The sequence below is a fragment of the Capsicum annuum genome, chromosome 8, assembly GCF_002878395.1.
Source record: "Capsicum annuum cultivar UCD-10X-F1 chromosome 8, UCD10Xv1.1, whole genome shotgun sequence".
Lineage (NCBI taxonomy): Eukaryota > Viridiplantae > Streptophyta > Magnoliopsida > Solanales > Solanaceae > Capsicum > Capsicum annuum.
The window spans coordinates 145,291,410-145,307,283 of NC_061118.1; the positions used below are offsets into that span (position 1 = coordinate 145,291,410).

General features: G+C 37.2%; 1 protein-coding gene across 1 annotated transcript in view; it reads left to right on the forward strand.

Moving 5' to 3' along the window:
- The first annotated feature begins 7,960 nt into the window (after window positions 1–7,960).
- Window positions 7,961–15,874, forward strand: part of LOC107839192 (U-box domain-containing protein 33) — an 11,455-nt gene continuing 3,541 nt past the window's right edge. The window contains exons 1-8 of the mRNA XM_016682583.2: window positions 7,961–8,999; window positions 10,401–10,522; window positions 10,927–11,048; window positions 12,321–12,425; window positions 12,679–13,105; window positions 13,255–13,416; window positions 13,691–14,221; window positions 15,017–15,778. Of these exons, the coding sequence (XP_016538069.1) occupies window positions 8,729–8,999; window positions 10,401–10,522; window positions 10,927–11,048; window positions 12,321–12,425; window positions 12,679–13,105; window positions 13,255–13,416; window positions 13,691–14,221; window positions 15,017–15,778 (2,502 nt within the window). The 5' untranslated portion in view covers window positions 7,961–8,728. The remainder of the gene's footprint in view (window positions 9,000–10,400; window positions 10,523–10,926; window positions 11,049–12,320; window positions 12,426–12,678; window positions 13,106–13,254; window positions 13,417–13,690; window positions 14,222–15,016; window positions 15,779–15,874) is intronic.

Genomic DNA, 15,874 nt, shown 5'->3' on the forward strand with positions numbered 1-15,874 from the left:
ACATTCCTGAGCTAATTAGTGGACAACTGTACTGCTCAACATTTTCCCTCAAGCTAGACGTATGAAAAACATTTTTCATTCTTAGCTTGGAAAGCAAGTAGACATGCTGGATACGAGTGATACCTTTAGTAAGCAAGTCTGCAGGTTGTTCTGTTGTATTTAAGTACTCTGGATGAACCAATCCTTATTGAACCTTTTCTCGGATAAAGTGACAATCAATATCTATGTGTTTGATGGGTTCATGAAATACTGGATTCGCAGCAATCTGAATAGCCGATTTGTTGTCACTATATATAGGCACAGGTAGACTTATATCCATTCCTAGCTCCTTAAAAAGACTAACCAGCCATACAATTTCGGCAACAGTGGAGGCTAGGTTCCTGTACTCAGCCTCTGCTGAGCTCCTTGAAATGGTGCTTTACTTTTTAGACTTTCATGAAATCAAAGCATTCCCATAAGTTACTAGGTATCCAGTGATAGACTTCTTGCTATTTGGACATGAAGCCCAGTTAGCATTACAGTATGCAGTTAACTGATTTGTAGTTGTAGATGTCATGAACAAACCTAGTCCTGGTGCTTTCCTGACATACTTAACCACTCTCATTGCAGCATCCATATGAGATGTCTTGGGATTATGCATGAATTGACTTAAAATTTGGACTGCAAAGGCAATGTCTGGCCTAGTTATAGTCAGATAAAGTAATCTTCCTATAAGTTTTTCATACACACCAGAATTATTCAGTTGTTTATCAACGCTGTCAGTAGGAGGAAATTGTAGATCAAATTCTGTTGTTGTGAGTTTCTGGTTTAACTCAATGGGAGCCCCAATAGGCTTTGAACCAGATAATCCCATGTCTGAAATTAATTCCAGATAGTATTTTCTTTGATGCATGATTATTCCTGAATCATTTCTCGCAAATTCCATTCCCAGAAAGTATCTTAATTCACCTAAGTCCTTAATCTTGAAATTATCTTTAAGAATCTTCTTAGTATCCAAAATCAACTTAGGATCATTTCTTGTTATCAACAAATCATCAATATAAATCAGTATCACTACCAAGTTGTCACCTTGATGTTTTGTGAATAGAGAATAGTCAAAAAGACTCTGTCGAAAACCAGAATTGATCAAGCCTGTAGTTAATTTTATGTTCCACTGCCTGCTGGCCTGCTTGAGATCATAAAGTGATTTAATGAGCTTTTATATTGTCCCCTTCCCACTTTGATGGGCAAAACCTTGAGGTAACTCCATATAAACATCCTCATTTAAATCACCTTGAAGAAATGTATTAAAAATATCCATCTAGTGAAGCTCCCAGTGGTGTGCAACAGCTAAAAAGATACATACCCTAACTGTAACTATTTTCACAACTGGGAAAAAAGTTTCTTGATAGTTCAAGCCTTCCTTTTAGTTGTATTCCTTGGCTGCCAACCTAGCTTTGAACGTATCAACCTCCTCATCAGCCTTGTACTTTATTTTATATACCCATTTGCACCCTGTTGCCCTCTTATCCTTAGGCAATTGAGTGATTTACCAGGTGTGATTGTATTCTAGGGCTTTGATCTCACTTTTTGTAGCTTTAGTCCACCTGGAAGATGTAGATTCCCTTTCATGAGAAAATTTAGTAACAAAATTTCTGTAGGCTGGCGGCAGGCTGTGATAATCTAATACATCTGTGATGGAATACAAGCAGTTTTCAACAGTTTTCCTCTTGGGAGTAACATAATCTGTATGCCATATGAGAGGCTTGACAGACCTATTAGACTTTCTTGTAGAAACAGGTGATCTGGTTGTACTATGCTGAGGAGGAATATTAGCCGGTGATGTAGTATCAGTGATAACAGGATCATGATGTTCTTGAGCATTTGTTGCATCTCCAGTAATATCAAGATCATGATGAGCTTGTTGAACATGTGTATGTGCATTGTTTAAGTAGGGTGAGGATTCATCAACCATGTTATATACAATAGAATCCATAAGCTCTGCCGTCCCAGGCTTGCTACTAACTAGTGGTTCAGATATAAAGCATGAAGCAGACACAACTTATCTCCAAGGCTATGAGACTGAAAAGGGAATGCATCTTCATGGAAGACGACATCTCTACTAACAAATATAGTTTTGAATTCAATATCTAACAATTTGTACCTCTTTTGGCTAGCTGCATATCCAAGCAACACAACTTGTCTAGCCTTTGGTGCAAACTTATCCCCTTTTAATAGATTAATGGCAAATGCAAGACAACCAACCAATCACCTTAAGGTGTGATAAATAAGCTCGTTTGTTGTAAAGTACCTCATAAGATGACTTATTTCCCAAAACAGACAAAGGAATTCTATTTATTATGTATGTTGCAGCTACTATACACTCTCCCCAATACTTGCTTGGCAAATATCCTTTAAATTTGATGGCTCTTGCTGTCTTTAATAGATATCTATGCTTTCTTTCCACTACTCAATTTTGTTATAGAGTATATGGACATTTACTCTGATGAATTACACCATACATCATAAATAAATCATGACAAGTAGAATTAAAGAATTCACCTTCATTGTCAGATCTAAACACCTTAGCTCATTTACCAAATTGATTCATGATCATTAACAAGAATTATTCAAGACTACAATTATATCAGACTTTAGAGCAATCAAGTAAGTCCATGTCCATCTAAGCTTATCATCAACTAAAGTGAGAAAATACCTCATACCATGATGTGTAGCTATTTTATATGGTCCCCAAACATCCATGTAGACTAAGTCAAAATCACCATCTAATGTAGTATAACTAATAGGAAAGGGGGCTCTAGTTTGTCTAGTTGAGGACAAATGTTACGTTGGTGAATAGTAAAGCTGTTGCAGTTATTAAACTCTTTTATTTTTCTAATAACTCCCATGGGAATATGCCCTAGCCTCTTATGCCATAGTGCATCAGTTGTACTAATTACAGTCAGTGTTCTGATCTGTTGCTTTATTTTCTGCAATAACTTCCAGTTTAACACATACAGACCACCTTCAACATCACCAATCCCCTTTACCTTCTGTAACACCCCGTATTCAAGTACGTGTATTGGTCTTATTTATATGGAATCAATTTTTTATTTTATTTATACCGGAATTTGCCCGTCGATGATTACATGCGAAGGTTATTGAATAAGCTTTCCAACGATATAAAGATTTCCAAAAACGGATAGGATTCGGATATAATCGAGCACGTTCAAAACTATAAAATGGTGACCGAGATATTTGGGAATAGTAAATTTGCAGGAAAATTTTCTGCACACAAACTACTGAGGACAGCTAAATTTTTGGGTCAACTTCGAATGATCATAACTCCCTTAATATAATGAACTGGGAGAGCTGCGACCTATGAAAAGAAAGATCTTTGAGTCTTCTTTCCAATGCAATTCGTTTAATCCAAATCCAACATCTAAGTAAGGAGTTATACTCGTTTTACTTCAGCCTATCAAAATAGATTTTTAGGGTCAACTTCAAATGACCATAACTCCTTATACAGGATGAACTGGGTAGCCTACTTTATATGAAATGAAAGCTCTTTGAATTATCCTTCCAATGATACCAATTTCACCCAAATACGATATCAGAGCAAAGAGTTATGGTAGATCTACTTTAGCTTATCAAAATAGTCTACCAAAGGACAGATTTGACATTATTTAAATTTTAAAGGCATTTTGGTCATTTCCTATTATATTATGGAAGGGAATATGTGTATATATACATGTATATGAGTTCAAAAACTCATTTTCATCATCAATCATTGAGAAAGAACAAACCCTAGCCAAATTTGACCTTTAAATTACTTTTGATTCAATCGTAGAAATTCCAAAGTAATTCGATAACTGTGTTTGTCATCTCGAGAGCTTCGAACGACACCTATTATTTGTGCAAATAGGATTGCATAATCAAGAGGTGAATTCTAAGGTATGAATATTGTTTGCCTTTGTTCTTTTCCATATGTATATGTGTGATAGAGGATTATATGTATTGGTTGTTATTGAAAGGTGATGAAAATAGGGTTATGGACTATTTTGCATGGTTTGGTTGTATTGAATTGTGGAAGGTGGATATGGTAATTGAGTTATGGAAGATGGATATGGTGATATATTATTGAATTGATGATTATTTTTGTCTATGGCTCAATTTGGTTTAATGGATTGGTTGGAAGGATAAATGAATCCAAACTTGATATTGGAGGATGTTGTATGAATATGCATGGCATGTGAATGTAATTAGAGCATAAGAGGGTTAAAGTGACACCCTTTATGGTGTAATTAAGGTTTACTACTTAACCACTAGTTTGGTGAATTCAAATAATTGAATTATGACGTTTGGTTGCTAATACTAGATTGCTATATATGTTTATTGTAGATAAGTAATCCGAAAAGGTGGGAAGTCCATTTGGGACTAGTATTGAAGGTTGACAGTCAGGTATGTAAAACATACTCTATACCATATCTTTGGCATGAAAGTGAACAATTGTTCTATTAAGAAAGCTTCCAAAGTTATTCAATAACATGTGATCCATAATGATTTTATATAATGTCCTACGTTACCAATGAACTTGTTTCCACCCTACAAGATGTCAAGACATTCCAATACTTACTTGTTTTCCAAATCTTACATGTTTATTGCACTAATGAATGTCAGAAGGTATCCGGTTACTCAAACAAGATCCATGTGCTATTAATGACTCCAAAACGTTTCATTGATATACCAATAAGTTCCTACTTCATTGTTATGGCATTGATGACTCCAAAACACTTCATTGATGTGCCAATGAGTTCTTACTTCATTGTTATTGCATTGATGGTCTATTTATATGTCTCTTATTGATGTATCATTGTTTCAAAGTATCAAAAATGCGGTGGCGACTGAAATAACAATCTCAAAGATTAATTGAACTAAGTGATGAAAGTTCTCTCTTATCGGGTGGTATCCCAGAGGCATAAGCCTATCATGGGTCGATCCCTATTTATGTGTGTATGGGTGGTATCCTAGGGGCATAAGCCTATCATGGGTCGATCCCAATTGATATGTACTGGAGGCAGCCTAATGGTCACAGTACAGTACAGTAATGATTACAAAGATGATAAGAACAAAGGTAAAGTGATTGAATAAATACAATGTACAGGTTGTCACAAGTTCTAGTAAGTGTGGTCCACTCTTATTACGATTTATTCACTTATTTTTGATTTCTATTGAGCTCCTATATCATATGTGATTATCTACAGCTTTACATACTCAGTACATATTTCGCACTGACGTCCCCCACGGAGGACTTGCATTTCATGCTGCAGGCACAGGTACCTCAGCTCATACACCGCACAAGTAGGAGCCAGGATATCCAGCTACTTTTGGTGAGCTACAGTTTGCTTTGGGGCTTTCCGTGTCATATCCAGTCACTTTTGGTATTGTATAGAAGTTAGTTATATGGCGGGGTGTGTCCCAACCTTAGTTAAACTTTGTGTATTGTCTAGAGGCTTTGTAGACCTAATGTACAGTCAAGGTGGTGTTTTGTTAATAGACGTGATGGCTCCAACGGCCAAGTATTGTATATACATATATATGTGTGCTCGAGCTTATACAGGTGATTATTTCCTTTTATATGCGACATGATGCTGTCCGAATTTCAGGTTGTCATAGAGGTATGCATGGGAAGTATAAGGTTATGAGCTGGTTCTCCCGGGCCTCCTCGGTTACGGGTGCCGGTCCGCCCCAATAGGATTTGAGGCATGACACCTTCCCAGACAAGAGGTCCTGGAAAACATAGCATGTAGGGAAAAAAAATACAATATTTTAATTCTTTTGTTAGCTTATTCACAGACAAAAGATTAAACTTAAAAGCTGGTACACATAATACATCATGGATCACTACACCTTCATTCAGCTGAAAACTCCCAACATGAGAAACTGTGGTTGAAGCACCTGTGGGAAGTTGCATTTTTTCTACATTTCCGACTACATTCTCATGTAACAAATAACAACAACAACAAACTTAGTGTATTCCCACAAAGGCTGTTTTCGATAGATATAACAGATGATTTGAGTTATTGATCATATAATCTATTTCTCTGGAATCTATAATCCATTTTAGATTTTTAATAGTAGAATTACCTACCACATTTGCACTGCTTGAGCATCTCCAATGCTCTTGTTCGTTGTGATCATATTGAGAATCTGCTATAACTATTCTGGTGAAGACTTGTTAACCAGCTGCATTAAGTGCTCTTATGAGATCTAATCATTATACATCTGTTCTTCCATAGTTGCAATTGTATTAGCCCAGGCAGGAGTCAGAGTATCTCTTGTTACTACTTAACCTTCTTCTTCCCTTTGAAATTTTCAGGGTAACCAATCAATAGGAAGCAGTCTTCCCTCACATGACTAGTAGCTTGACATTGGTTACATTTTTTCAGTTTTTTATAATCTGTACGAGCATGCCCTCTCATATGACAAAAATCACTGTAGAGTAGGTTAGAATTCTTCCTCTGAAACTGATTAGGCTTAAAGTTGGTCTGGTATTGTCTCCTAGCAATATACAAAGCTACAGACTCCATTCCTTCACGAATTGTGCCAGCAATACCTTTTTTACTCTCATCTTGAATCACCAGTGCATAAGCTTGATTGACAGCAGGTAAGGTGTGCATTATCAGAATCTGACCTCTTGCTTGCGAGTAACTGTCATCCAAGCCCATCAGGAATTGCAACAAACGTTAATGTTGCATCTGCTCAACAAAACCCCTAGCCTTATGACAATCACAACTAGGTGGGGGTAAAATGGAATCATATTCATCCCATAGATTTTTCAATTGTGTGTAGTAAGTAGAAACAATCGATAACCCCTGCGTGAGGGTAAATATACTTCGATGAAATTGATACAACCTAGAACCATTTATCTTATCAGATCGCTCCTTGAGATCCAACCATACCTGGTGTGCAGTTATAGAATACAAAATATCACTGAGTAATTCCTTAATGACACTGCATGTAAGCCAAGAGATAACAATCGCATTGCAACAATCCCAGATTTTCTTCAAATCACCATTATAATGAACAGATCCACTAACAATCCCAACTTGTTTCGTCCTAGTAATGCAATCTCCATAGCTCGACTCCACAAAGTATAGTTTTTCATTCCTGTTAATTGAATCCCAACAGATAATGCATCGGGCAAGTCCGAGGAACTCAAGTACAACGGATGATTCTGATCAATCACTACTAAACTCCCATTGACAGGCTTTCCAGATCTGGTGCTCGAGCCACCCAACGATGCATCCTCAACCGCCATTGGAGCTCAATTCTAGCAAAATCTCTCAAGTAACCGTCGAAAAGTATGCGATAAATCCCTAGATTTGCTCTCCTAGCTTTGATACAATGTTAAATTGTGAGATTACAATGAAGAAACATAATGGAACAGAGTTGCAAAATGCAGAGAATGTATTCTTCTCTAAAGGTAGAAGAGGAAAATTGGTTACTGAAAAAAAACTTCTACATCTTAATCCTCTATTTATACCTGAGGACTTCACTCATTTACTAACTACTAACTTCCTCACTAATTTAATTAATTAAGTAAAACTAACCGACAGTTGTACATTCCTGATCTGATTAGTGGACAGCTGTGCATTTAACTAACTGTGCTCAAGATATTGGATACCTTGTCATGTGTTTTGGTCTTTTTTTTAAAAAATAAAAATTGTGGGCATATAGTGATATGTCGATTTAAAATAAGTTGGCACACAACAATTGATTGTTTAATCCATGTTAGAAGCGAGTGCAATTTATGTTCATTTTAGATATCAAAGTGAAAGATCGTGTAAGTTGATGGGTCTAAATGTGTTTGGTTATTATTTTATTAATAAATGTCAAGTCAGAAAGTAATAAATAACTTTTAAAGTAAAAAAAAAATTGTTGAACAAAATGCATATTAGTTGGTAACGCCTCTCAGCTTAAGGAAGAAGAAAGTTTCGGTAGAAAAACAAGCAGAGAGCGAGAGAGAGAAAAGTTGACCAAAAATGCAGGATTGGGAAATCCATTCTTTATTAGCTTCTCAGAAATTCATTCAAATGTATATTAAATTTTTTACTAATAATCACAACTATACGACTCTAGCTAGTTGGTTGTAAAAATCATATGATTAATTAATTATTGTCTTCATTATTAACACAGCACCATCATATAGTATATATATATATACTACTGCAATTTAGTCGGGACAAGCAACCTCTTTTTTCAGTATAATCAGAAAATCCGTGGACTTTTTTTCCTTCAGCATTTGCTTACTCTCCTCGATTTCATCACTTGTTCGTCAAATGACCAATCAAACTCCAAGGGTCTTTTCATTCCATCACATAAACCCAAGCCCCTTTTTTGTTGTGCCTGTAATTGTGAGAGAATTTGGTTGTTTTACTCCAAAGAATTCGATGGTTTTTTCATTCATGAACTGAACGAAAAACCCTTTTGTTTTGTGAGTGTGGATACAAAGAGAATTTGGTTGTTGAACTCCAAAAGATTCAATGGGTTTTTCATTCATGAACTGAACTCAAAACCCTTTTGTTTTGTGACTGTAGTTGTGTCTATACAAAGAGAATTTGATTGTTTTATCCCAAAGAAATTAATGGTTTTTTCATTCATGGACTGAATTCAAAACCCTTTTGTTTTGTGTGTGTAGCTGTGTGTATAAACAGAGAATTAGGTAGGTTGTTATATACAGTTGAAAATGGCTATGGAAACTCCATCACCCAGAGTCCGACGGAGTCCGGTAAGGTACCCGGAAGTTGATTTGTCGCTTCTGAATCTGACTGAGCAAATTGTGCAAGAAGGAAGTAGTCCATTAACGCCGGTGAGAGTGGTTGATGATGTGATGTATGTTGCCGTCGGGAAAGATTTGAAGGAGACTGAACCAACTCTGACTTGGGCTTTGCACAAGTCTGGTGGAAGGAAAATTTGCATTCTTCATGTTCATACTCCTGCTCAGAAGATACCCATGAGTAATTCACTTTTAATTTTTTTTTGCACTTATTTTTATTTTTTCGAAATTTATTATGATTTTGGTGATCAAGTTTTGATTTTTTTAATGGATTGGAAAGGTGTTGTGGAAAAGGTGGTTTGTTGAGTTAGTTTGATTTGTTGATCTGTCTTGCTTTTTCCAATCATTTTATTCTAGCTAGAATTCTAGAACCTTTTTCCCACTGATTTCTGATGTTCGGTTAGACCTGTAATTCTTGAGCCGAGGGTATATTGGAAACAGCCTCTCTACCTCTGAGGTAGGGGTAAGATCCTCGTACGCTCCACCCTCGCCAGATCCCACTTCGTGGGGCTACACTGAGTATGTTGTTGTTGTTGTTGTTTAGACCTGTAAAGTCAAATGATGGTATGTTTGTTGTTTGATGCGTTAGGACTTAGAGAAATTGGTATTTAACTGATAGTTCAGGCGTAACGTAATTGGACTCGTACACTTGATTGGCCTATGGCAGAAATGCAACGTAAGGCTGCCACCTTCCCCAGACCCTGCGCATAGCAGGGGCTTTAGTGCACCGGGCTGCCCATACTTGATTAGCATCAGTTGCTAGATATGCTAGAGAATGTTGGTTCTAATTCTCTGGTTGAGTTTTATAATGGGTATGATTTCATTCTTTTGTGAACATTCCTACCTAATCAACTACTTTTGAATATTTCTTATGCCCAAAATTCTGGTAAGAAAAAGTCAGTTATTAATTTACAATTCTATCGAGCTTTGAAACTTGAGGATGCTACAATTTCATTTGCAATTGTTGCTGGAATTAAGCTTATCATCCCTTCAATTTCCCTGATATGAGGCTCAAGACTGATGTCTGGTGTTGAATAATCTCATTGGCAGATTTTTTTATTTTTATTTTTGTGCTTGCTAATCTAAAGAGGAATAAAGGGAAAAGGGGATATTTGGCCACAACTGATCAAATTTTTTATTCCTCTCGGAAGTCGATGCACTTTCACTTATAGCTACGTCAAACCCAATGCCCATGCGACCTCTCAAAGAAAATAGGATAGAACAAAACAAATTTTTCGTGAACTTTTCTCACTCATTCATTATGAAATTTTGAAAGTGTTGTCAGTGTTGTGTTTTAAGACAGATTGTTCTTGGGTGATAATTAATCTTAACTACAAGATGTTTTTTCGTCATCTGCAACGATTTCCAGAATCTAAGTACCGGCACCCCATTTTCCGGACAAAAGAATTAGAAGGAAAAATGGTCTTCACTGTGCTGCTTGAGATTTTCTCTGTAACTTATCTAACTTCTTTGTAAATAGTAGAATGATGGTTACTTGGTCAATTCTCAAAAAAAAAAAAAAAAGATTAGTGTCATTGTAATTGTTGTTTACAAGTTTTGTGTATTTTCTCATGATTTGCAGTGGGTACAAAGTTTAACATAGATCAATTGGATGTGCACCAAGTCAGGACGTACCATGAGAAGGAAAGGCAAGAAATGCACAAGATCCTGGAAAAATATGTTCTGATCTGTGGACGAGCCGGGGTATGGTCTTTTGTCTTTGGCATCAATAATTCACTTCATTTTCAATTAGACCTTATTCAGAAAATTGATGTTGGTGAATATTGCAAGCTGAATACTTTTTATTTGCCTGTAACTGGAGAACGTTATTGAAAGAGTAGTGAATATTAGTTTCTTTGCTGACAACTGTTATTTTGGTTCTCCCTTAACCCATGTTCTCCAATTTGTGCTTGAAGTATTAAGTAAAAGTTATAAACCAGATTTCCTTTTTTCAGATATTTGATAAAAGCAACAGCTATACAGTTCACAGCTTCATTTTGCACACCGTTAATTATCATAAGAAAGTTTACACGTCCATATTCCTTTATTACACTCTTGATTGAACTGATGCTTTGTATTTCCTCTAATCTGTCTGATTCTTATTTCAGGTTCGAGCTGATAAACTTGTCCTTGAAATGGATTCAATTGAGAATGGCATAGTCGAGCTTATATCACAACATGGTATAGGGAAGCTTGTTATGGGAGCTGCGGCAAACAAGTGCTACTCAAAGTAAAATAAGATATTCTTTTTCTGTTACTTGAATGTCATTAATGATAAATATAGAGCGAATATCTTGGTACTCTTGTCTAGGTTAAGAACTCAATCAACAGAACAATCAAGAAATGATTTGAAAGTTCCCATCTCCCATCTCCTCCCCTCATCCATCATGTGTAGACATGTCATAAATTTCACTTCAAATACAGAAATACTGGTATAATAAAGTTGAAGTCATTAGTGGCAGATGTGGCCTTTTGGCTACAGTTCATCTGAACCCATAACCTTCAACGCGGAGTATAGATACAACAACAACAACCACCCAGTGTAATCCAACAAGTGAGGTCTGGGAGAGTAGTGTGTACGCAGACCTTACCCTACCTTGGGAAGGTAGAGAGGTCGACGCAGAGTATACTGTATAGATATATATGTAAAACCCTACTAAAATCTCAACGACTATTGGACGTAAACCCATAATTTTAATAGTACAATGAGTTCAGTGCTAAGAACCTTAAAGGTTGAACCATTAAATTTAAATTTGGATCCGCCTGTGGAAATACGTAGAATATTTGGACAAAAAACCACTTAAGTTGCTCACGTTAAAAATGCTGATCTCTTTCTTTTGATAAACTTCATTTGATGGATGTAATATCTAAGAAAGATCTGTGAGCCGTGAAGCTAGCGTACTTGGAGGTCAACCTAAGGTTTCGTTAGCTCTGTGTGTTTAAGTGTCTTAGTGCGTGGGAGTTAATGGACCGTTAGAATGATTAATGCAAGTTGCTAGTCAACGTGCTATAATGCAGCCCCCTTCTGCAAGAGTGTGATGGTCTATGGTGCCTTAGTTCATTTAATTTGTTTGCCCCCTTATCTTTTGGTTTTTCCCTTCACATTTTTTCAATCCTATCCTATTCTTGATTAACGACAGATTAAATTGACTATCATTCATTTCTTGGCCCATCCCTATTTAAGTCAGTCTTCCTTTGTGCATCTAAATATTTATTAGCACTGCTGTTTTCAGGAGAAATAAGATAATGTCAATCAGCCCCGTTCCCTTCCACCCTTATCATCCAATGACAAAAATCCCAAAGGAAAACGGAAATTTAAAACCTTGGAGTCAAGGAAAATAAATTTCTAGCAGCACAACTACCTGTTTTTACCTTAAGAAAGTCTGAGAATTTATTGCCTCTTTCCTTTTTTGGAGTGGGAGGTGGGGGGACGGATAAATCTATGACAATTTGTTGCGTAACACACCAAGTTGGGAATTGAGCTTTTATAATTAAATTTCAGGAAAATGACTGACCTAAGATCGAAGAAAGCCATCTATGTGCGGTTACAAGCACCCGCATTCTGTTGTATCTGGTTTGTATGCAAAGGAAACCTCATTTATACAAGGTACGCGATCTTTCATTCCCGACTCTATCTCGAAACTTTGTTTTGCATGATATTTGGGTGGACAACTGGGATAACTTCGTTACAAATTCTGTATTGTTTTATAAATATCCTCTTGCTACAGATTTCTGTTTCTGTCGTTTCTCCCCTGAGATTGACTTCCCTTGGGACTGGGATGCATGAGCCGTGGGCGTAGGGTGGGGTTCACTTAGAAAACATGGGGAGCTCTAAATGGTAACTACATTATGTGATGCAGAGAAAGCAAGTCAGAGAGGCTTTTTGCAGAGAGTGTTTCATCGTCAATTCCAGCAAGTCCAGTTAATGATATTGTTCTGAGATCAAGTTCTGTTACAGAAGGTTACAACGAACAAGTACAGCTCAGGGGCCCTTGTACAGACTATCACAGAGTTGCTTCTGATAATCAGAGGATAATCTTCTCTGGATTTTCCTCTGGTGGGACTTTACAGGCTAATTTTCCAAGCATGAGTTCAGATAGAAGTGCTGATAGCTGGGATGGCATACCACCAATAAGTCCCTCAGTGGCTTCACGTTTGTCATTGAGTTCATCTGTAGAAATGGCTAATGATTCCCTTGCAAGGACTGAAGGGAATGAGACTGCATTTGATTCATCGGCACTGCACTATTTCAATTTTGGTCCTCGTCAGTCATCTCCTCCAAGTATAGTAAGTAAATCATGTTATTTCTTTTCTCTCTTAAATTACTAAATCACAAGCAGTACCTTCATTTCTTGCTTCCTAATGAAATGCGCTGTTTCGGTTTGAAGAATTAGTTTTAGTATGTTTTCTAATTTTGGATGATTCCGGGGATACAGGCTGAGAGGGTGAATGATGAGCTAGCTGGAAGCATGAACGATGAACTCTATGATAAATTTGAGCAGTATGTTGCAGAGGCAGAAACCGCAAGGCGGGAAGCTTTTGAAGAATCAATCAAGCGTAGGAAAGCGGAAAAGGATGCAATTGAGGCTAGACGAAGGGTAATTTATTCATTAATATTTTATGTCAAATCTTTTAACTGAATGTTATGGTCCTACAATTTGGTTTTATCTTGGTTGTTTGCAACTATTACCCATTCGCACCAAGTTTCTATCCGTTGCTAGATTTATGAAAAGCTTAAATTTGATTGGGATATAAGACGGTATGACCTAGGTTACCATTTTTTGAAGGAGATTATTCTTTCAAGTATGTGCTCTCCTACGAAGCTGGAATGGCGGAGGATCTGAGATTCTTATTCTGTTAGTTTTGTTTCAGGCAAAAGCATCAGAAACAGTCTATGCTGATGAGTTGAGACGGAGGAGAGAACTAGAGGAAGCACTTGCAAAAGATAAGGAAAAAGCTGATCAGATGAAATCACAGCTAAACAAACTTAGGGAAGATCTGCAGGCAGCTCAAGCACAGACATCTTCGCTGGAGGGTCAACTTTTAAATTCTGACACTCAAGTGCAAGAGTTGGAACAGAAAATATTCTCTGCTGTCGACCTTTTGCAGAAATACAGGAAGGAGAGAGATGAATTGCAGGTGGAGCGTGATGATGCACTCAAATTAGCAGAGGCACTGAGGGAAAAGAACTCAGACGGGTCTTCATTTAAATCTACATCTGTACTATTTGCTGAATTTTATTTTCATGAAATTGAAGAGGCAACTCGGAATTTCGACCCAGCCTTGAAGATTGGAGAAGGTGGTTATGGAAGCATTTATAGAGGCCTCCTCCGCCACACTCAAGTGGCAATAAAGATGCTGCACCCTCATAGCTTGCAAGGGCCCTCGGAGTTCCAACAGGAGGTCAGATTCGTTATGTTTTGCTAATTTCTGTATATGTGCATAGAAGATAAAATGTCTCATCTCCTGAGTAGCTGTGTGTACGCTTGGCTGGAAAAACCAGCCAATGTATTTCTATTTCTTTTGGGTCTTGGTGTTTGCCCTCTCAATTGTATACCTTGTTTTGTCCATATTCTATTTCATATCTCTGTTTTGGGAGGTAAAATAACTACAGACAGGAATACTCAATTTGGTGCGATATCTATTGATGGTGGTACGGCAAAGGGGTGTAGTTGAAAGCAAGCGCACTTTCGTGTGTATTTGTATTCAGCATATTTTAGCTACTCTTAGATCATCGCCATTTCCCACGCACCAGATGAGAACAATCCTCTGAAGAGTCTCTCCCACAATCTCCTCTAAGATGGTAGATTATCTGCTTAAAAAGGCTTTATATTGTTTGGGCCAATAAGTTTGTCTTAGAAGGGAAACTTTTAGTGATCTCATCTTGAGATAATTCTGCATATTGAAATATTTAAATACTAGTTATCTTGTCTGTTTGCTAGAATGTATTACCTTGTAAGATTTGGTTAACTCATAAACCTCGAGTAGTATCAGTACACCTGATATCATCCATGCTCACTGGTAAACACACCGATTCAATTTGATGCATACTAGTGTTTTTTTTCTGTCAGTTTTCTGATCACCTACCTTCATATATTTGCTTTGTATACTATGCTTCGTTCTTAATCATATGAAACGTAAAGTTTGCCACAGATATCTTTCTGGCAATTCACGAAATCATTTGTTGGTATGATGTAGGTCAATATTTTAAGCAAGTTGAGGCATCCAAACATTGTCACTCTTATAGGAGCGTGTCCGGAAGCATGGACTCTTGTATATGAGTATCTTCCCAACGGAAGCCTTGAAGATCGTCTTACCTGCAAAGACAACACACCTCCACTGTCGTGGCAAACTAGAATTCGTGTAGCCACAGAGCTTTGTTGTGCTCTCATCTTCCTCCATTCCTGCACTGCTCGGGGCATAATTCATGGTGATCTAAAACCAGCAAATATTTTGCTTGATGCGAACTTTGTGAGCAAGCTTAGTGACTTTGGAATTTGTCGAGTTCTATCAGAGGATGACTTTTCAGAAAATAGTACTACACTTTGTTACAGAACTGACCCAAAAGGCACATTTGCATACATGGACCCAGAATTCCTCGAAACAGGAGAGCTTACTCCAAAGTCCGATGTTTATTCATTTGGGATTATATTACTTAGGTTGTTGACTGGAAGGCCTGCATTGGGGATAAAAAATGAAATCCAATATGCACTGGATAAAGGAACTTTGAAAAATCTGCTGGATCCAACTGCTGGAGACTGGCCATTTGTGCAAGCCAAACAGTTGGCTCACTTAGCTATGAGTTGTTGTGAGAAGAACAGGAGGTGCCGGCCTGACCTTCCTTCAGAGGTGTGGAAGGTTCTTGAACCAATGAGAGCTTCATGTGGGGCATCATCTTTAAAAATGGGTTCCGATGAGCCTTGTGACATTCCGTCCTATTTTATTTGTCCAATATTTCAGGTTAGTATATTGCTTGGTTTAAATCTATTAGTCAATCAGCCATCATACATCATTACAAGTCCCATACATTTTGGACTGAGAAATCATCATACATGA